The 20504-nt window shown below is 49.3% G+C and overlaps 1 protein-coding gene and 1 long non-coding RNA gene across 2 annotated transcripts; one reads left to right on the top strand and one right to left on the bottom strand.

The window, feature by feature from the left end:
- Positions 1-715: 715 nt before the first annotated feature.
- Positions 716-1173, bottom strand: LOC127347826 (uncharacterized). Its single transcript, XR_011756884.1, has 3 exons — positions 1148-1173; positions 977-1049; positions 716-876 (listed from the first exon to the last, which is right to left on the bottom strand). It is a non-coding gene; the product is annotated as an uncharacterized lncRNA (long non-coding RNA).
- Positions 1174-10324: 9151 nt separating this feature from the next.
- Positions 10325-12673, top strand: LOC127296220 (receptor-like serine/threonine-protein kinase At2g45590). The gene has a single exon (XM_051326254.1). The coding sequence runs from the start codon at positions 10405-10407 to the stop codon at positions 12385-12387; it is 1983 nt and encodes a 660-aa protein (XP_051182214.1). The 5' UTR covers positions 10325-10404; the 3' UTR covers positions 12388-12673.
- The last annotated feature ends 7831 nt before the right edge of the window (positions 12674-20504 follow it).

The following is a 20504-nucleotide window of genomic DNA, read 5'->3' as shown; positions in this document are numbered from 1 at the left end:
ATTACAGTGGAGTTAAGAAAGTACGTGTCGCCAAATGACTACTTTGGCGACAGAAGCAAAAGAAACAGAAAGAAAAACAGAGGCATGCAACTAGACCTCCGGCCTCGAGGAGCTAGGAGTCGAAGCTGGCTTGATCCCCAGATACGCCAAGATCTTCTTCGTGTTGGGCTTGGCTGCCTTGATCAGCGACCTCCATCTCGAATGTTCTATCTGGCTGGTGTCGCCAACCTTCATCCAATCAAGCGTCTGTTGGCTGTCAGCAACCAGGGCAACAAGATTTCGACAAAGAACCTTCATATTCTCCGACGCATCTTCAATCCCGTGTCTTCCGACGAATTGAAAAGCTTGGCAAGGGCAAGGAAAGTCGAAGGTTCCTCTTTCTTTGGGAAGAAGTAGGGGAACAACGCCGACAAACTTGCACTGGCATTGGCCACGCCTTCACGAATTTCGCGCCCATGGAACTCCAGAAGAGAAAGTGCATCAAGGAGAGGGTCATTGACAGGATTATCCAGATCAAAATCCTGGTTTGTTTGGGCTGCCACACGAGACAAGACATCACCAACAACCAAGAAACAGGAAGTGCAGTAAAATAAAAGGGATTGATAATATTACTCAGAGTACGTCGACTTTGCGACTTCAAACGCTTGAGGATTCCTTCGTCACGAGAAGCTTGTGCAGCTTTGTGCTCATCCAAGGCAGCTGTCGCATTCTCAAGTTTCTTCTGCAGTTCCTCGACACCAGCAGCTTTCGCCTTAGCTTCATCAGCTTCGACCTTGGCTTTGCTAGCAGCGAGTTCGGCTTTCTTGCGAGCCGCCTCACTTTGCTCAAGTTTTTGAGCCAGTGCGTCGGCGCGTTCGTTAGCCTCTGAAAGTTTTTCTGTCGAGATATGAAAAAGAAAGAAAAGAAAGATCAAAAAATAGCGACAAGCAACAGGAATAGAAAGTCAAAGAAAAATAGCAAGTATAAAAGTCGTTACCTTCGGCTCTGGCGGCATATTCACGGTACCCAACAAATTGGGACCCGATCCGAAGAAGCTCTTTGATCATTGGCTGTTCAAAGGTAAGTACATCAAAAGAAACATCGGCATGAAAAAGAGAAAAGGTGTGAAAAAACAAAATAAGGAAAATATAGATGCCGACAAACTTACATCATCTAAGAGCAGAGTCGACGAACCGCCCAACCGAGGGGCAGGATCAACAATCTTTTCAACCCGTGCCCTTTTTGGTGAAGGGGCACGGGGCTCGAAGGAGGAGTAGATGTATTAACATTTTGTTGAGGAGGCGACGATTCCTCCCCTTCAACTGGTTTTTCTGAAATAACTAAAGTATGTGACGTGCTCGTTCGAGCAGCCACATCTAAAGTTGGTGTTTCTTCATCATCACTGCGACAAAATAGTGGCAGCATAAAAAGCAAGGCAAAATAAAATTCTTCAAATAGAAAAGGAAAAGAGCAAGGAACCTACGAGCTGATGATACTCTCGATGTATGGATCATAAGTTGCTTTTTGAGGTGCAGGAGCAGTTTCTTCGGGTTTCGAGGTCCCGGAATCTTCGGCATTGCTCCTTTTCCTTTTGCTCTTCGGAGAAACAGCAGGAGGAGGAGATTGCGCTGATGTTGTATCTTCAGAGGCAGCATCCTTCTCAGTAGATCCCGCAGATTTTCGAGAATCATGGGTTCATTCACAAAAGAGGGGGTCTCCTGGTTGACATCATCGACAACGGCTCTTTCTTCGACCTCTCCATCCTCAGGAAGAGGAGGAAGGGAGGCCATAGTAGGATGATTCTACAAAGAAATAGTGACAAAAGAGAATAAGTGAGATACCACCGCAAATAAGATACGAGGAACAGTTCAAAACAAGATAAAACTTCGAGAAGACAAAATACCTCGGGAAGAGGATTGGAAGCACCGTATGGTTCCACTCGACAGAGGAGGGAATAGGATCCTTCTTGCCTAATCGAGAAATTCTTCGAACCAATTTTTCCAAGTCCTTTACGTAAAGATCACCGGAGATTCTGTTGGCGTCATTTTCACCGAATACGTCCAAAGGGGATTTTTGCGAGCCCGAAGAGGCTGCACTCTAATCCTAAGGAAGTAGGCGTAATTTGAACACCAGATAGCTCTTTGCCTCGAGTGTTTTGAAGATGACGGATACGAGCCATGAGCGCCTCGTCGCTTTTTTCTCTTCTTCAGAAGCTTCGGCATCCCAGGAACGGCGACGCTGAATCTTGGCACTTCCGTCGAAAGGAACTATGTTGTGCTCCACAGAATTGGCGCTTTCTTCGTGGATGTAGAGCCACTTTTTGCGCCATCCTTGGACAGAATCAGGAAACTTGACGTCGAAATAATCGACATCAGTCCGAACACAGATAACAACGCCACCTATGTTATAAGTGACGTTGTGGGAGCCATTACGGCGGAGGCAGAAAATGCGCTTCCACGTAGCCCAATTGGGAGTGATTCCGAGGAAGCATTCGCAAAGTGTGATAAAAATAGAAATGTGAAGGATGGAATTGGGAGTCAACTGGTGCAGTTGAATCCCATAAACAAAAAGAAGGCCGCGGAGGAAATCGTGGATTGGGGTTGAAAGGCCGCGGATCAGATGATCAACAAAACTAACCCGATACTCCATTGGAGGCTTGGGGTAGCTTTCTTCGCTAGGAAAGCGGATGGCGTTCTCCTTCGTCATGAGGCCGAGCCTCTTCAGCGTGTTGATGTCTTGATTGGAGATTTTGGATCTCTCCCACTCAAGATCCTCGGCGGCCATCTTGGATTCCGGCGTGCTGTGGCGAGTCAGACGCGTGCGCGGTGGCATCAACGGCAGTGGGCAGAGCAATGTATGTGCGTACGGAAGATTGGAGAGAGTTGGGCGCAGGGGAAGTTTTGCGAAGAGGAACAGGTGAGCGGCGCAAGCGAGGGGATGAACGAAGGTTGAAGAAGGGTTTATATAAGATTCGGGTGAAGCAGTGTGCCGTTGGATGAAGAAATCGTGTGGTGAGGATGGATCTTCTAGACACAAGGGCAAAAGAGTATTTTTACTGAAATAGGCGTTACCGTACGTGCGCCAGGAAAAGCGGAGGACGTGTGTCCACTACTTGCACGACGTGTCAACGTAGTCGAAGCAATGGACCCACAGGGCAGAAAAATCACGACTATTCGAGGAGGATGAAGTAAATTTGATTAAGGGAAGTATGTCGACAAGAAAAATGGCGACAGAAAGAATTATTCAATACCTCGGGAACCTTTGGTCAAATACAAGTTTTTGCCCAAATGCTCGGGGGCTACTTCAGAAAAAAGTAAATTTTCGAGTATGATAAATATAGAAATTGCGGGAGCCTACAACCAAGCACAAGTCCTTGGCTGTAGCCTCGGGGGCTACTCCCATCGAGAACGCTGTTCGCGCACCCGAGAGATAAAAAAAAGAGAGAAGAAGAAAGAGATCATATTGGGAAGTAATGAAAATATAGCGACAAGGTGGACTAAAATGTTGAGCCTACAACCAAGCACAAGTTCTTGGTTGTAGCCTCGGGGGCTACTCCCATCGGGAACGCTGTTCGCGTGCCCGATGAAATTAACAAAAATAGAAAAACAAGAGAGTATATTTCGAGTTATAATTAACTCTACATATACTCCCATCGGGAGAACAATATAAGTCATATATGACTCGATAAAATGTGCCATTCCAACAGCGGAAAAGCACTCGACAATATATTCTCGTAACGCCGAAGTTGCGATCAATTTCTGAATGCCGCAAATTTGCGAAGGTAAGACCCCAGATCCGTTCTGCTGGGCGTGGCATCGCCAAAGACTGCGCTACACTTTTATCCGTATCACCAGATACGAAGAAAAATCCTAACGGACGCGTTAGGTACCCGATAAATTTGACTGGGACTCGACAGAATGGTAAGACCTTAAGCGGCACCTGTCGACGTTTACACCAGTATCCCGAGATCATGTCCGGGGACGTGATTTTGAAGTAGGTTTTTGCGGATTGCCACTAGAGCAGTTAACTAGTACCTGATCCGTCGTATGAACTAGCCCCAATTACCGATATCCCTGTACAATATAGAATTTTATGTGAAGAAATATAAAAGGTTAAAGCTTTCGAGTAAAAATAAACAATGGAGATTTTCCCTGACTCTACGATTCAAGCAAAATCTCGGGGGCTACTGACATAGGCATCCCAAATGGGCCTGCCGAAGATGGTACCCGGGGTTTACTGGAGGCCCAATACCCGAAGAATAAGAAGATTCGGGAGTCCAAGATTTACTAAGGAAAGATAGAGTTGTAATAGGAAGTGTTGTTTGTAATCTGGCGGGATGAGTTAGAAACCGTCCCGGACTCTGTAAACTTGTATGGCACGAATCCCTCGGCTTCACCTCATATATAAGGGGGAGTCGAGGGACAAAGAATCAACCGAATCATTGTCTGCAAACCCTAGTTTTCACAATCGTCGAGTACTTTTCGGCTGAAACCTTCGAGATCTACTTACCCTCTACTTCTAACTAAACCCTAGCCTACAATCCATAGGCATTGACAAGTTAATCCCTTGTCAGCCGGGGAACCTCAGCGACTTCGACAGTGACGACGACGACGCTGACGAAGAGGACGAGGACGATGAAGGCCCGGTCGGCGGCCATTGGAGCGACGACGAGCCCGCCGGGAGCAGCGCCGACAGCGGCGACGACGGCGACGACGAGGGCAGCGACGGCCCGTAGATAGGACCTCTAGCATAGGACCAGTAGTAGTAGATGGGGCAATGTATCCCCTAGTACCTCCTTTTGAGAGCAATCAGCTCTTTATGTAAGAAATCTATCAATGAAGAAATTTTCCCCAATTTGATCTTGCCGATTTCCTTTGAGTTCAATTTAGCCGATTTCCTCTTCTACTGACCTTGCCGATTTGTCCCCTTTGCCAATGCGTAATGAGCCGATAGCAATGCATCAGTCCTTTAAAAATTCGCCCTTCCATTCTTCAACCGATGATCCTGAAATCTGGTGGACAATATAGATCCTTCAGGGAGGTCTTTGAATTCTTCCAACCAAACCTAATGGTCTTCTTTAATACTCATCATTTGTGAAGAAGGTGGCGATGAAAGACCAGCCGATGGTACCCCCATCGGCTCTTAAACAGAGTATCCACCAGGCCTGCTGCCCCCCGAGCCTTACTCGAGGCGAGAATGTCAGAGAAGATGCGCCAAAGCCGATCACCTTTCTCCTTTAGAAAGCCGATATATCCCTTCTGTCAACACGGCTAAACTAGTATCAAAGGTTGGAAATCCTCGATAGCTGAGCTAGACTTGGTGGAGATCCCCTTGGTGAAAATCGAAAAAAAAAAATTTACTGGCCGATTTCTCTCTAATCGGCCCCTAATGTTTCATTGTACACATGTTTGCTTCACATGCATGTCTATCTGACTATATGCCCCCCGAGCCGAATCTGCCAGGTGACTGCAGATATCGGCTTTTATGGTTAGCTAGGGCATTGCACTTGCACGTCGGCTCCGCGAGGATTCGTGCTGACTTTCATCTGCCGATGTGGCCGCTGCCCAGTAGATTGACGTTGCATACAGGCAGAACATGTGATTAGGATAATTTTGGCCGATTGCTGGAATCGGCCTCCATATTGATTGGAGCGCTGGCTGAAGGTTCTGTAATGCTCCTTCACAATTTTTGGGGCCGATCACAAGGATCAGCCTCGCCGCGTTTGCTCATTGCGTTGCTTCAGCTACATGGTCAGGCCAGTGGATAAAACCAGCTTAACCCTCCCCTTCGTCACGTCGATGCGCTCGCAGTCGTCCAAATTGATACCTGAGAGGGGTTCTTGGCCTGCTGCTTCCCATGCATTCATGCCAGCCGTTGAAATCGCTCAATGTCACGTTGGTCTTGATTAGATCTGAGCTAGAGCGTCCCAGCCGACGTAGCATAGAGTACGGCATGATGTTGACTGCCGCTCCGGTGTCCACCAGCATCTTATTTACAGGCCTCCCATCGATATAACCTCGCAAATACAAGGCCTTCAGATGTCTGTAGCTTCTTTCTCGTGGCTTCTCAAAGATAACCGGCCTCGGGCCGCAGTCAAGTTGTGCAACAGGTGCCTCGTCTAATCCTGGAGCACTGAACTCCGAAGGGAGGATGAACACCATGTTTGTGCCAGCCGATGTTTCATCATCGGCTTTCCTTTGCTTGGGGCGCCACTCCATTTTCCGTGGACGACCCCCTTCGTCCAGGGTTCGCTGAACTTTCGCAGCCAGATCAGGTCGTGCCTTTCTTAACGTATGCAAGTATAACCTTTCGGCTTCCTCCAGGCCGCGCAATCGCTGAACCCTGCGCTTTTGTGAACGGCTGAGTCCATCAGGCCACCACCTTGGCCGGTGGTACCTGTCTTCTTCCTCTTCTTGTCCCTCGTCTTCTGAATCCTCGAGATCTGCCCAGCGAGGGGACTCAGCGCGTTTGCTTTGTGGCGGGAGAGGCCCTAAGCGCTTGAACACAGACACGTTGGCTGCCTCCTTCTTCTTCTTGTTGCATTCTGGGCAATTGCCGATTGTGGGCAATCGGCTCATTCCTGAATCCCAGAAAGTTGTCTCAAGAAGGGGCAGTCCCAAGCTCTGTCGTTGTCGTCTTGCTCCCTTGATTTTTCCGTGGCACAGCGCTCGTGCTCCTCCTCATCGTGATCGTGCCGACGATGTCTTCTCGGCTTCTCTAGCCAGACGATCTCTCTCATCATCATCGCTGGATCGTCGGCGTTGGTCATACTGACTCACATACTTGTTGAGGAGGTGATCAGAGAGGGGTCTTTGATATCTCATGTTCTTCACTTCTCCCTCTGTGACGTAGCGCTTGCCATCATGACGGAGCCGATCGCGTGGAGCGGCCTCTTCTGTGTCCTTGCTATGAGAGCAGCTGCCCTCGTCTCCATCTTTGCCAGAGTGGTTCCCAGGTCCTACCATGTTGATGCTGAACGAGGATCCTGGCTGGCAACATTCAGGGTAAGTGCACTCTACCATGTTAACGGTGGGGAAGGGCTGGGTGTCGACCTTCATGGCGTATTGGTTGAAAATTAGACGCCCTTTTTCTATCGCCGCTTGGATGTGCTGACGCCATACCCTGCAGTCGTTGGTGGCATGGGAGAGCAAGTTGTGCCATTTGCAGTATGGCTTTCCGTTCAGCTCTTGCACCGTGGGGAATTTGAGACCTTCCGGAATCGTCAACTGTTTCTCCTTGAGCAGGAGGTCGAAGATTTGCTCAGTGTTGGTCACGTCAAAATCAAATCCCCTGGGCGGGCCTGGTGGCTTTACCCATTTGCAGGATACGGGGGTTCCTCCCCGAGTCCATTCACCATCGCTACCTCTTGGTCTCCCGCAGAACTTCGTCTTCCTCTCGCATCGACCAGACTACCGCACGCTTGAACTTGTCTTGGTACAGTCCGGGTGGCGCTGTTCATATGCCGATAGTTTCTGAACCATGTGCGCCGGTGAGGGATAATCTGCTTGGGAGGCCATGTCCTTGAGCTGTGTTGCAAGGCCTGCTACGCCAACTCGATCGCTTCTTTTCAGTTATACGAACCGACTAACATCGGTTCCTAAGATTCCTGAAGCGCTGGATGTATTCTCGTCACAGCTTCTCCGCGCTTCGACGTAGTTGTGCTAGATCGGCAATGCCGCACTCGGAAGCCTCCGAATGGTACCGCATATGGAACTGCTCTTCCAATCGCTTCCAAGTCCGGATGGAGTCTCGGTGGCAAAGAGGTGTACCATCCGAAAGCCGATCCCGTGAGGGACCGTGAGAAGAGCCTCACGCGTAGTTGATCCGACACCGGCCGGTCCTAGTTGCGCCAAATATCGGCCCACGTGCTCGATGGAGCTGGAACCATCCGATCCACCGAATTTGGAGAAGTCGGGAGCCGATATTTAGGTGGTAGCGGGATCATCTCGTAGTCGTCGGGGTACGGCTTGGAATAGCCGATGGCCCTTCTTTCGGCACCATGCCGAACCGGTCTCTCGCATGGTACTGATCCGATCCACCGTCTTGGCCGCAGAGTCGAGTTCTCAAGATTCGCCGGTGGCGTACTTAGCCAGCCATGTTTGCTTTTCCAGCTCTCGAGCCAACTGCAGGAGCTGAGCTCCTCGAGGTTCGTCGGGGTGGCGTACTTAGTTAGCCACGTCTCGCTTCTCAAGCTCGTCGCCGACGTCCCTCCCCGTTTTCCCGAAGTCCCCGATGCGGTGGCCTGGTTTGTGAGTGCCCGATTACCACAATCCGGCACATACGTGCACGTGTACCCGTGAGGGATCTCCTTAGGCGCCTCGGGCAAGAGCTGGTAGTCACTAGGGTCACCACCGATCTTGTAGACGACGAATGCCGGTGTAGCCGACACTCTGGTGCCGCCAACGCATATGGCAGCGGTGGACGGGACTGGAGTGGCAACTCTCCTTGATGCGTCCCGAGAGCTGGTCCCGACGGCGAGTACTGGTGCCTCATGATCTCTGGATCACACGAAGAGCGACACGCTCCAACGTGTTGACCAGGTTCTCGCAGTGGCGGTGTAGCGAGTGAGCCACCAAGTAGTTGATCTCCGCCGCAGGACCCGGTGCGTTCTTCCGACGGGGCAGAGAGGTCTATCCCATCCAAAGGCACCATTAGGCGAGAACCCCTTCCACCTCGATGCCATGTGAACGGGTTCGTGGAAAGAGCCGATGAGGTCGGCTTCGAGGATGACTTTGATCTCGTCATACTTCTTCTTGAGCTCGTCCGTCGATCCTCGTACGTGATCGCGGCGTGCCGTCCGCCATCTCGGATGTAGATGGCGATGTGGTTGATGTAGAAGCTTGTCCCACCGGGCGTGCCGTAATGTGTTGTCGTCGTAAACCCACCGGCGGGCAGCGACGGGCAACACCGTAGAGCCGGAACAACCTAGAGCCGCGGCCGGGCCGAGGTCCCTCCGAGCGACGGCCCGCAAAGCGTTCCGGTCACACGTCCGATGCCGATGCAGGCGTGCCACCCGACCTATACCTGGTCGTGGAGGTGATGGAGATGCCTCGCTTAGTTTCCTGCATGGCATACACGTAAACATTAAATACGAGCCTCGATCGGCTCTCAGGTTATCCTGTGAATCGGCTCAGGGAGCCGATCCACCCATGATTCGTACGAGGTGCACGAATATATGGTGGTCCTGCTTGATCAAGATAAAGCTAATAAGATCTACGACGATTTAGGGTTTTCACCGCATAATCGGATCATCCTACTCACGGTTGGGCCTCGCGGCCACGCACGGTGATCGTAAGCCGATCCTAAACAAGGCCTAAAAACCAACACAAGGTTGATCCCCGGAACATCCTGTTTAGGGCCAGCGAACGACACCCTACGTGCCGCTGGATCCTCCACCCCTTTGTAAGGCCTAACTATTGCAGATATTAAACTAATCCTTGTAGAACAAGGAGCAATCGCAACGGATCAGATCTACTAAATAACGATCAAGCGGGGTGCCGCCCCCACACCTAAGATAGGTGTGAGGGCGGCTAGACATGCAAGGGTTGCACTACGATAGCATGTTACGCGAAGAACTATGCTAACCCTAACACATCTATGACAACTACACTGCTCGCCATCAACAAGGCTTCAGTACGAGCAGCGCATGAACAACGTGGAGCTTGTGCTGCCTAGATCGCAAGATGCGATCTAGGCAGCATGTTGCTTACCGGTAGAAACCCTCGAGACGAACGAGTTGGCGATGCGCCGAGATTGATTTGTTGGTTGAACGTTGGTTGTTGTTTCTTCCATAAACCCTAGATACATATTTATAGTCCAGGGGACTTTCTAATTTAGGCGTGCACCTAACCGTGCACGGGTAAAACTCTAACTAACCGACACGTATCCTAATATGTTACAGATACACGGGCAATTCGCCCAACTTGGTACATAAGGCCGATTCACGTATTTCTTCCATGTATAAATTCTTTAACTTCATCTTGATCACGGCCCACCTCTGACTCGGTCAAATTCTGGTGATAACAAGGTCACAATGTGGTTAAGTGGTTAGTGTTTACGTGCTCTAGTTGGAGATGCCCTAATCTAACCGCCGCAGCAAATCTTGATCGCTCTTGACCACATCGTGTGGCCAGGCCTACGTTGACCCTTTGACGTAGGGCAGTTTGACCCCTACCCTTTCTCCCCTCCATAATCTCACAAGTCACAACTGCCCACGCCTTCCATATCTCCAGATCGGCACGTGCCTTCTCTTGGCCCCACATGCCAGCGGCATTGGATCCTCCTTCCTCACTGCAACTGCCGCAGATTAGATTAGAGTTGATAGATGATACATACACGCTCGCATCTCAGAAATGGCGAAAAGCCAACTCACTTTTCGGCTCACTCCCCTCCCCTCCACTCCACTGCCGCGCTTGTCCTCCGCTCATGCCCTCGCGCCAGCCCCCGCCGCCCGATGCCTCCCCGCCTCCGGCATCCGCCGTCTTCTCCCACCTCCCATCCCACGCCCGCCACCACCTCCCGCCCTCCGCGGTAGCCTCCGCCACGGCCTCGGCCGGCGCGGCGGCGCTTATCCTGGTCGCCTTCGCGCTCTTCGTCTGGCTGCGGCGGGGCCGGAAGCGTGCCCCGGCGGCCCCAACCACGCACCCCGCGCCGGCCCTACGTAGGCTCTCCTACCAGCAGCTGCGGCGCGCCACAAGCAACTTCGCGGCGGGGAGCAAGCTGGGGCAGGGCGGGTTCGGCCCGGTCTTCCGCGGCGCGCTACCCATTTCGGGCCAGCCCGTGGCCGTCAAGGCCATGGACGCCGCGGGGTCGCTCCAGGGCGAGCGCGAGTTCCACAACGAGCTCGCCCTCGCCTCCCACCTCTCCGTCGCCACGCCCCACATCCTCCTCCCCTTCGCCTACTCCCTCTCCGCCTCGGCCCACCCCCGCCGCCGCCGGATGATGCTCGTCTACCACCTCATGCCCAACGGCTCCCTGCAGGACGCGCTGCTGGGGGCGAGGACCTGCCCCGACCTCGTCGCCCGCTGGCCGCGCCGCCTCGCCGTCGCCCGGGACGTCGCCGCCGCGCTCCACTACCTCCATTTCGTCGCGCACCCGCCGGTCGTCCACGGCGACGTCAAGCCCAGCAACGTGCTGCTCGATGCCCACCTCCGCGCTCGCCTCTCCGATTTCGGGCTCGCGCGGATCAAGTCTGAAGAAGAAGAAAACGGTGAGCTACATAGCGGGGGTGCGCTTGGGGACAGTGGGGTCGTCATTGGAATTCCAGGCCACGATGATGTATCAGTCGCTGCCGAGAGCACCACTACCGTTGCAGTGAATGATGGTGCCACCAAGTCGGCCGAGGATGATGAGGGGCTCGCCACGGCCTCGCTTGCAGAGGCCGCGTCGGCTTCCGGGTGTGACAAGACTAGCGTTGGCAGTGGGTTTACTGGACGAAGCTGCAATGCTGGAGGTGCTGCAGCGTCCGGAGCAGCTAGGACTAGTGACTGGTGGTGGCGTCAGGATAACGGCAGCGGCAGCGGCAGTGGTGTGAAGGACTATGTGATGGAATGGATAAGGTCCGAGATCAAGAAGGAGAGACCCAAGACTGATTGGATTGCGGGAGCTTCCACAACCACCAATACAACAGCCTCAGCGGAGAAGAGGAAGCCGAAGCGCAGGGCGCGGGAGTGGTGGCGCGAGGAGTACGCCGAGGAGCTCACCAAGAAGCAGAAGCGGCGGGCGCTCGCTAAGTCGAAGAGCGATGCTGGTGCGATCGCTGGCATGCAGTGGTGGGAGAGGGATTGCGATGCTGAGGAGAAGGGGCAGTCGAGGTGGAGGATGATGAAAAGCTGGAGCCGGAGGAGCAACAATGGCAATGGCAATGGCAGTGGCGGCATTGATTGGTGGATTGACGGTGTGAGGAGGAGTAGCAGGGATTGGGCTAGTACAGAATTTGTGCCCAAGAGTGGCGGAGCTGTGAGCAGCACACCGAGCATGCGCGGCACCGTCTGCTATGTGGCTCCTGAGTACGGCGGCGGCGGGCCGCTATCGGAGAAGTGCGACATTTACAGCTTCGGTGTTCTGTTGCTAGTTCTGATCTCTGGACGCCGCCCGCTCCAGGTGACAGCCTCACCCATGTCAGAGTTTGAGAAGGCGAGCCTCATTTCGTGGGCAAGACATCTTGCTCACGTTGGCCGCTTGCTTGATCTTGTGGACTCTGCGCTCCTGGATGTTAACCGTGACCAGGCGCTGCTATGCATTACTGTTGCACTCCTCTGTATCCAGAGGTCGCCAGCTCGGCGCCCATCAAGCGAGGAGGTGCTTGAAATGCTCTCTGGTGAGGGTGAACCACCACATCTCCCAGTTGAGTTCTCGCCATCGCCTCCTGGGGGTTTCCCTTTGAGATCCCGCAAAAAAGGCCGGTGAGTTTAGTTTGTTGGTTAGATGAAAAACATAGGTAGTTCTCTATTCCTTTGCCTGTTTCTTCTTGTACACCACCCTGATCTATCTATTCAATTCATTGAGATATTGGTAGGAAACTGTGCCAGTTTCAGTTCATATTTGATAACAGCACCGCATTGATCATAATCCTAGTCTGGTCACTTCATGTACAGAAATTCCCAGCCTAACCATTTACTCTTATGTTGTATTCAAAATCTTGATGGATAAAGCAGTTGCACCTTCTATTCAAGTTTAAGAAGAACCATCTCCATTCATCGCATACACGAGTCATAGTTTCGTAAGTGATATGACTAGGAATATAACACATGATACTTGCAAGACCACTGAATATTGTGGAATGAGAAGCTCTTTTTGTGCTGGTAGATTGGGAAGCATCTTGCTTTTGGACATGCTTTCCATGTAGCGTTCTGCTAGGCTTGTGAGAGCTGTCTGCTTTCTTCTAATGTTTGATGATTGATGACCATTTCCTCCTAAACAGGCGTGCCCCACTTTTGTGGTGACTTTAAGCTTTCCATGTTCGCAGATCCCTTTCATTTCTTTTTGTACTGAGATGGCGACCATCACTTTTTTCCATCCAATATATTCCGCAGTAGATAGTTGCTGGGTTGGTGCAAGCAGTTTAGAACACAAGACACATGTAAGCCACTGTGCTATCTAAAAAGCGCATTCCTTTGCGGTCTCTCTGGTGTGGGCATAGTTTGGAACATCAGAGCAATAATTTGTGACTTAGGTGCATGCAACGATATGAGTTGAGCTGCCAGAACTTTGTGATTTCCACTGAAGATTGTATTTACTTGGTTAGGAACACTATGAAAAGTCAGACTTGGTCAGCACTTTTAGAAGACATGTTATGCCTCTTGTGGATGTAAAAACTCTTTTTGCTTGAATTCAAATCTGACGTAAAATCATAGAAACTCTTTTTTCAGTCTGCTGATGGCTGGTGCCGTAAGTTGAATACTTGAATTAGACTAGGAAACCAAACCATTAAACAGTTTTGAAGATCTCATGTCCTAAACGTTGATGTGTCTTACGGAAAACATGGTCCATGAATAAGGTTTGCCAATTTAGTGAAAGCGGTGATTAATCTTGGTGGAAGCAGCTAAATAAACTCTTATAGCGGGCTCACTAGAAGGTTATATCCGCCGTTGTTACTCAAGAATATGATGTTCCATATTGCAAATTTTCAATATTGATGTTCTGGAATGACCATTCCATTTTGAAGCATGCCAATTTACTGAGAGCGGTGATAAATCTTAGCAGGTTATATCCTATGTTGTTACTCAAGTATATGATGCTGTAGCTATTTTGTTCCTAATGTTGATGTTCAGAAATGATCGTTTCATTCTGAAGCATTTCTGTGATGTCTCTGTGCTAACTGTCATTGATTTGGAGTTTGGACAAGATGACATTGTTCTTATCTTATACTCTCTCCATCTCATTATATAAGATGTTACTACAAACCCAAGAAGAAAAATGTTTTCAGATTTGAAAAAAGTTGGATAAAAGAAGAAGATTTCCTTGCTAGGGTTGATAGGGCTTGGCATCAGAGGGTTAGGGCAAATACCAGTCTTGATAGATTGCAGAAAAAATTGAAGAATGTGAAGAACAGTTTGAAAGGCTGGGGCTGTAACTTGAGAGGGAAAAATAAAAAGAGAAAAGGTGATATTTCGAAAATTTTGGCTGAGCTGGAAAGTATGGAGGAGCAGTCTCCTCTGCTTCTGTTATAGCAAGAATTACAACAAGAATTACTTGATATTCTTGACAAAGAGGAAAAGTTCTGGAGACAAAGAGCAAGAGATAATTGCTTGCTGCAAGGGGACTGCAATACAGCTTATTTGACTAGCTAATGGTTGTAAAAGAAAATCAACTATTTTCTCTCTGAAAAATGAAGAGTCTCTGATACAAGGTGATGAAGATTTGCTACATCATACTACAGATTTTTACAGAAACCTTTTTGGCCCTGTGGAGAACAGAGGTGTTAGATTAGATGAAAATGTTTGGAGCATTGATGAGAAGTTGAATGACTCTCATAGAGAAAATCTAGGCAGAAGATTTGCAATGGAAGAAGTCAAAAATGTTGTAGACCAGATGGAAAAAAATAAGGCAGCTGGTCCTGATGGGATTCCCATTAAATTCTACCAAGCATGCTGGGAGTTAGTCAAGTTTGATATAATGGTTGTGTTTGATGATTTGTATGAACATAAGATTGACCTGGCTAGAATTAATTATGGGATTATTATTCTGATTCCAAAAGGGAATGATGCTAACAGAATTCAAAAGTTTAGACCCATCTATTTGCTGCAAGTTCTGTTTAAAATCTTCACCAAAACACTCACTGTCAGGGCTGCTCCAGTTATGGAAAAATTGTTGGCTCAGTGTCAAACTGCTTTCATCAAAGGGAGATACATTACAGATGGAGTTATGCTGCTCCACGAAGTCCTAAGAGAGAGTAAATTTTGGAAACAGCAGGGTGTGGTGTTAAAAAATGACTTTGAAAAAACATATGATAAAGTTAATTGGAACTTCCTGTTTGATTGTTGCTCCTAGAAGGGTTTCAGTGCCAGCTGGCTGATTTGGATGAAGAATGTAGTGACTACTGGCACTCTGAGTGTGAAAGTGAATGATAAAATTGGCCCTTACTTTGCTAGTTACAAGGGTGTCAGGCAAGGTGACCCCTTTGCCCCTTTCCTTTTAAATATGGCTGCAAATAGCCTCTCCAAGATGGTGTCTTTGGCACAGAAAAATGGTTTAATCACGGGTTTGGCTAGTAACTTAGTGGAAAATGGTATTGCTATACTCCAGTATGCTGATGACACTATCCTCCTCATTCAAGATAGTGAGGAACAAGTTTTGAACTTGAAACTAATTCTGTATATTTTTTAGTCCATATCTGGGTTGAAAATTAATTTTGAGAAGAGTGAGGTTATGATGATTCTAGAGGATGATGCTAAAGCACATAATTTTGCCTCCTTGTTTAATTGTCAGCAAGGGAGTTGGCCTATTAAATATCTAGGCACTCCAGTATGTGCAAGAAATACTACTGAAATGAGCTTTCTAGGGGAGAAAACAAAGAAAAAAATGGGTGGCTGGATGGGAAATACTATGTCTATTGGTGGGAGGGTGGTTAAGATTAATGCTTGCCTGTCAAGTGTTGCTGTGTACCAGATGTCTATGAGATTGCTTCATAAATCTAATATAGAACAAATGGATAAGCCCATCAGATCTTTCTTTTGGTCTGGGAGTGCTGATAAGAGGAAGTATCATTTTGTGAGATGGAATTGGATTTGTAAATCCAAGAAAAAGGATGGTCTGGGTATTAAGAATTTGCACAAATTCAATGTCAGTTTGATGTGTAAGTGGTGGTAGAAATTGGAGAACGGTACAGGCCCTTGCAGAATTTTATGAGGCAAAAGTATATGAGACATGGTGGAGTGTTTTATACAAAAAAGAAACCTGGGGATTCACCTGTGGACTGATATGTTACATGTTAAAATGATTTATTTGTGTGGCAGAAGGATGAAGGTGGGGGATGGAAGAGACACAAGCTTTTGGTGTGATTCTTGGTGTGACCAGATTCCTTTGAAAGATAGATTCCCAGGGATATATGATATATGTATTGAGCAAAATGTGTCTGTGGCTGAGGCTGCTGATATGCATTGGAATTTTTCCTTCAGAAGATGGATGACTCTTGACCTTGCTTGTCAAATCCATGGTCTACACCAAATAATGTCTCAAACTGTCCTCGCAGCTGAACAGGATAAACCTGTCTAGAAATGACAAAAGGAGGGAAGTCCACAGTCAAATCTGCTTATAATCATCTTTGTGGTGCAGGTTTGGGCAGAACCTTTAAACATCTCTAGAAAAGTAAATTCCTTTAGAAATCAAAATTTGGCTGTGGATGATCTCGTACAATGCCATTGGTACAAAAGATAATCTGTTAAAGAGGAATTGGCAAGGGAGTGCCACTTGTCAATTTTGTAATGGTGTTGAATCTGTTCCTCGTCTGTTCTTTTCCTGTCCAGCTGCCAAATTTGTTTGGAGCATTGTGGGTAGAATGATTGGTGCTCAATCCAGAACTGGATCCTTCACTCAATTTTTCTGGTGGTTCCCCCAATTCTTACCTGGAAACACGCAGATTGCGGGGTTGGCTGCAATTTACTGGGCCATTTGGAAACTTAGAAATCGTGCCTGCTTTGAGCATAAGTTGATCAATAGTCCTTTGGAGCTAATCAGCTACTCTACTGTCTTTATGAAATACTGGGTAGGTCTACATGGAGAGAAGGATGCTGAGGACTTACACGCGGGCGCTGCGGCTTGCTAGTGCAACAAATCTGGGTTCTCCTACTGCTCCTGGTGGCTCTGGACAAACACAGCGTCCTCTTCAGATCAGGGATACCAATGTGGAGGTTGCAGCTAATGATATGGAGCTGGAAGAACAGGAATGATTTCCTCCGTTCTCCTCCCCTTCCTCCCAGTGGATGCTGGCAAGATATCAAGATGTTTCATGGTGGTCCTTGTCAGTTCATGTCACTTTAAGATAAAGCTTTTACCTATGTCGGTTGTTTGTGTTGTTTTGTTTGGCCCTGTGATATGAAACTCCTCTTTCTGAACTTCGCTAGCATTACGCGGCGGTTTTTTCTGTAATAGTTTCAGTAGTGGTGTTGTGGTGCTGTGAAACATGCCGAGGCATGTTTTAAACCTCTATTTTTGTTATCCTTGGGTAATGAAATCCGATCCAATAGATCGTTTGGAAAAAAAAGATGTTACTACAACCAATAGAGAAGTAGAATGGTTGTAATAACATGTTATATTATAACTACTCCCCGTGCGTTGCGGCGGAAAGTGGTAGCACTATATTCTACAGATACACAGTCATGCAAATATATCATCGCTACGAATAATTTTGACTCACTCCAGCGGTTATCTATTTGAAGTGATTCACATGATTATAGAATGGGATCCACACCTTGAAGTATGATTGGAAAACTATCTGTGGCATACATTTTGCCTAACCTTTTCCCAGTCACATATATCCGTAGTATTTTTTTTACAGAACAGTACGTGAGGAAGGCAAAAGTCCGATACTCAAAGCTCTTGATTTGATCTGCTTCTTGTCACTTTCATTCCACAACTTTTTAATGAATCACATCACGTTACTATTTTCGCGTTTCAAACTTTTCCCCACTAATCTGCAAATGGGAAATAACAACCGCGATTAGAGAAACTATTACAATCTATTTTCAGAAGCATGCTACTTATTGGCTGTTCTTGGGAAAGTAAGCTAGCCTGCCATTTTGGCAAACTTTATGTTGGCATTCCATATGGAATAAAAATAAATAAATAATGTTCTGATCATGCAGCTATGTGTTGCGACACTCCCAATCTAGCACTTTTAGTCACGATTCATTGACAGACTATCTTTTTCTTTTACTAAAATCGCAGAGGATGGGGAGATTGATGCAAGTTAAGCAAATGACAGGGGCCGAGGGATCGGACCTCTCACCAGATTGATAGTCGCCGCGACACTGGTTCATGGAGTTATATTCATCTCAGTTGCTGTGCCTTCACCTTCTCCCTTTGGCATGTATTCTTCTCCCTTCGATCTTGAGGCTGTCACCACCTGGGCTTCATGTCGCAGCTCCTCTGCTCCTGCATGGGTTCAGGCTGGCGTACGGCGGCAACAACACCAAGACTGGGTGAAGGCCACGGAACTTGCTTAGCCGCTATACACGGCCATAGCAATCCTTCTGACGATCAGCGCCCTCATATGCTAGCTGGTAGACCACACTCACCCGTGGGACAGGGAGCGTGCGCAGACGCATATAGGTGCTGGAGGAGAGCGTGGAATGGGAAAAAGATCTAGCGCAGCAGCTGATGCTCGGCCCTGATCTCGGTTAAGTAGATGGGATGAATATGAAGGGAACCTCGACGCGTGGTTAAGTAAATCTTCAGTGGGTTGGTTACTGAATACACACCGGCTTGAGCAAATTGTCTGCTAATATAGAGATGACGTGGTCTTAACACAAAGGAGATAGCGTGGGTTGCATCTTTTAGCAATAGAGGCTAACAGAGACCACACATTTGAAATCCGATGGATGAGAACAATCGAGGTGATGTGGTTGCACCAAACTTCAGCTTGCAAACATTAAATGTATTTAGTGGGGATAAACCTTATAGATACTATATATATCTTATTATGCTTCGATGCAACTAGGATTTTCAGAATTGGGTGCTTCTCCTTGCCCGGTTTAGGTCAAGTGGTCAACCATGCTCGAGAGTCGAGACTCGAGAGTCAAGAGAGTGAACAGTCTAGGAAGTTATTTTGTGGTGTAAACAGTATTAATGTGGCTGAATTCATTTATTTTGCCCACGTATTATTTCTTTGTTTCTATGTAGAAAATCACAGCAGCAGAATGGAGTTGAATTCAGAATTTGATGTGCTGATTTCCATATTACAAATTTTCAATGCCAACCGAATTGTTGGCTAAGAGCATCTTCACCGACGGCCCCATGTAGGCACCGGCAGTGCCCTACCGGGGCCGCAGGCACGCCTTCCTCTATTTAGGGAAGGTTTCCTACACCGCCGCACCTCAAATAGAGACCCTAACAGAAGTGAAATTCGAAAAAAACAAATGACGGCATATTTCGGCGAATACAAAAATTGAACTAACGGCAGCTGAAGGCGTTGTTGTCGCCGCTTTCTGCACTGTCGCCGCCGCTGTCATCGTCAGAGAACTCCTAGTCATCCCCCTCTTTTGGTGCCGGTGGTGGAGAAGGAGTTGCTGCGGCGAGGTAAGCGAAGTTGCCGGAGTCCTTGGCGGACCAGAGCTTCGCCTCCCGCACATGCCGGTAGTCCTAGTCGATGGAGCGTCTAACGAGCTTGTGCTACCCAGCGCGTCCTCCAGGTCGTCGGGGCCATGGTACCTACGCCTATAGCTCCATTTCCCACCACTTTTTCGCTGACGGCGACGACGGGTGCATGTCTTCCTCCTTGGGGCGGCGTAGTTCGAGGCGCCCGCGTGCCCGTGTCGGTGCGCGCGCAGGCGGTGCCGCCATGCGCTGTGCTTGCGGGAAGTACAGCGGCCAGCGAGGTAGGTTTCCGTGCCTCTACTGGCGGTAGTCGTACGACGTGAGCGTTCTGTGGACGTCGTGACCGAACTACCAGCTCCGGCGGCCTGTGCGGTTGAACCGCCCGGTGTCAGGGCCAGTGGACCTGGCGACCTCGACGTCGCACTCCTGCTGGAACACGCGGCGCCACTCTGGGCTCGTCGGTGCCCACTCCGGGAGCGTCGCTGCTCTGGCATCATCTACGCTCTCCACTCCTTGATGAGCGAGCACAACTATGGTCCATCCGGAGGAGCCAGCGGCACCGTGTAGCCGCCAGTGGACAGTTGCCAGTCGTGCGGCAGGCGGTACTCCATCGGCACCGGGATGTGGTGCCGGTAGAGCAGTGCCTCATCGAGTGTGAACTGGTGGGAGCGCTCGCCACCAGCGTTGCTTCCGCCGGCCTCGTAGTTGTGCACCATGGATTCGAGCGGTGTGTTTGTTCTGCCGGTAATGGACTCGAGCGGCAGTGGCTAGGGTTGGGCGGAGACGGCGGTGGCTAGGGTTGGGCAGAGATGGTGGTGCCGACGGGGGGTTTAAAGTAGATGCACCGGCCCGCATATGCCACGCGGGGAGTTGGGCCGCCGTCGAGTGGGCATTCGTAAGGCGTCTATCCTCCTCGCTGCCTCAGTTTCCGGTGACAATTGCCATTACGCATCTTTAAAACCGCAATCGGCGCCTTGCCTCACTAATGGGTGGGCCCGTGGGCGGTTTCCTACATGGCGCGAGGCGCCGGCGCGCCCGATCGGCACCCCGCGCGAAGGGACCAACACAGGGTTGCCGGCGATTTTATTGGACTCGAAACAGCGCCATCGCTTTATCGGGTGCCCCGGTATGAGCCAAATTTTGCCGCCAGGCCTCCAAATTGCTATTGAGGGTGCTATTGGGCTCCCTGTCGTTGGATATTGATTTCCCTGATTCAAATCATCCAGGACAAGTGCAGACAAAGGCAGGCACTGGCGGAGCTACTTAGGGGC

Source organism: Lolium perenne, chromosome 4, assembly GCF_019359855.2.
Source record: "Lolium perenne isolate Kyuss_39 chromosome 4, Kyuss_2.0, whole genome shotgun sequence".
Classification (NCBI taxonomy): Eukaryota; Viridiplantae; Streptophyta; class Magnoliopsida; order Poales; family Poaceae; genus Lolium; species Lolium perenne.
The sequence above is the reverse complement of the archived record's forward strand: the minus strand, read 5'-3'. Positions and strand labels throughout refer to the sequence as shown.

Excerpts from the sequence above, each read along its gene's own strand:
- LOC127296220 (XM_051326254.1), top strand. The coding sequence starts at position 10,405 with ATGCCCTCGCGCCAGCCCCCGCCGCCCGATGCCTCCCCGCCTCCGGCA.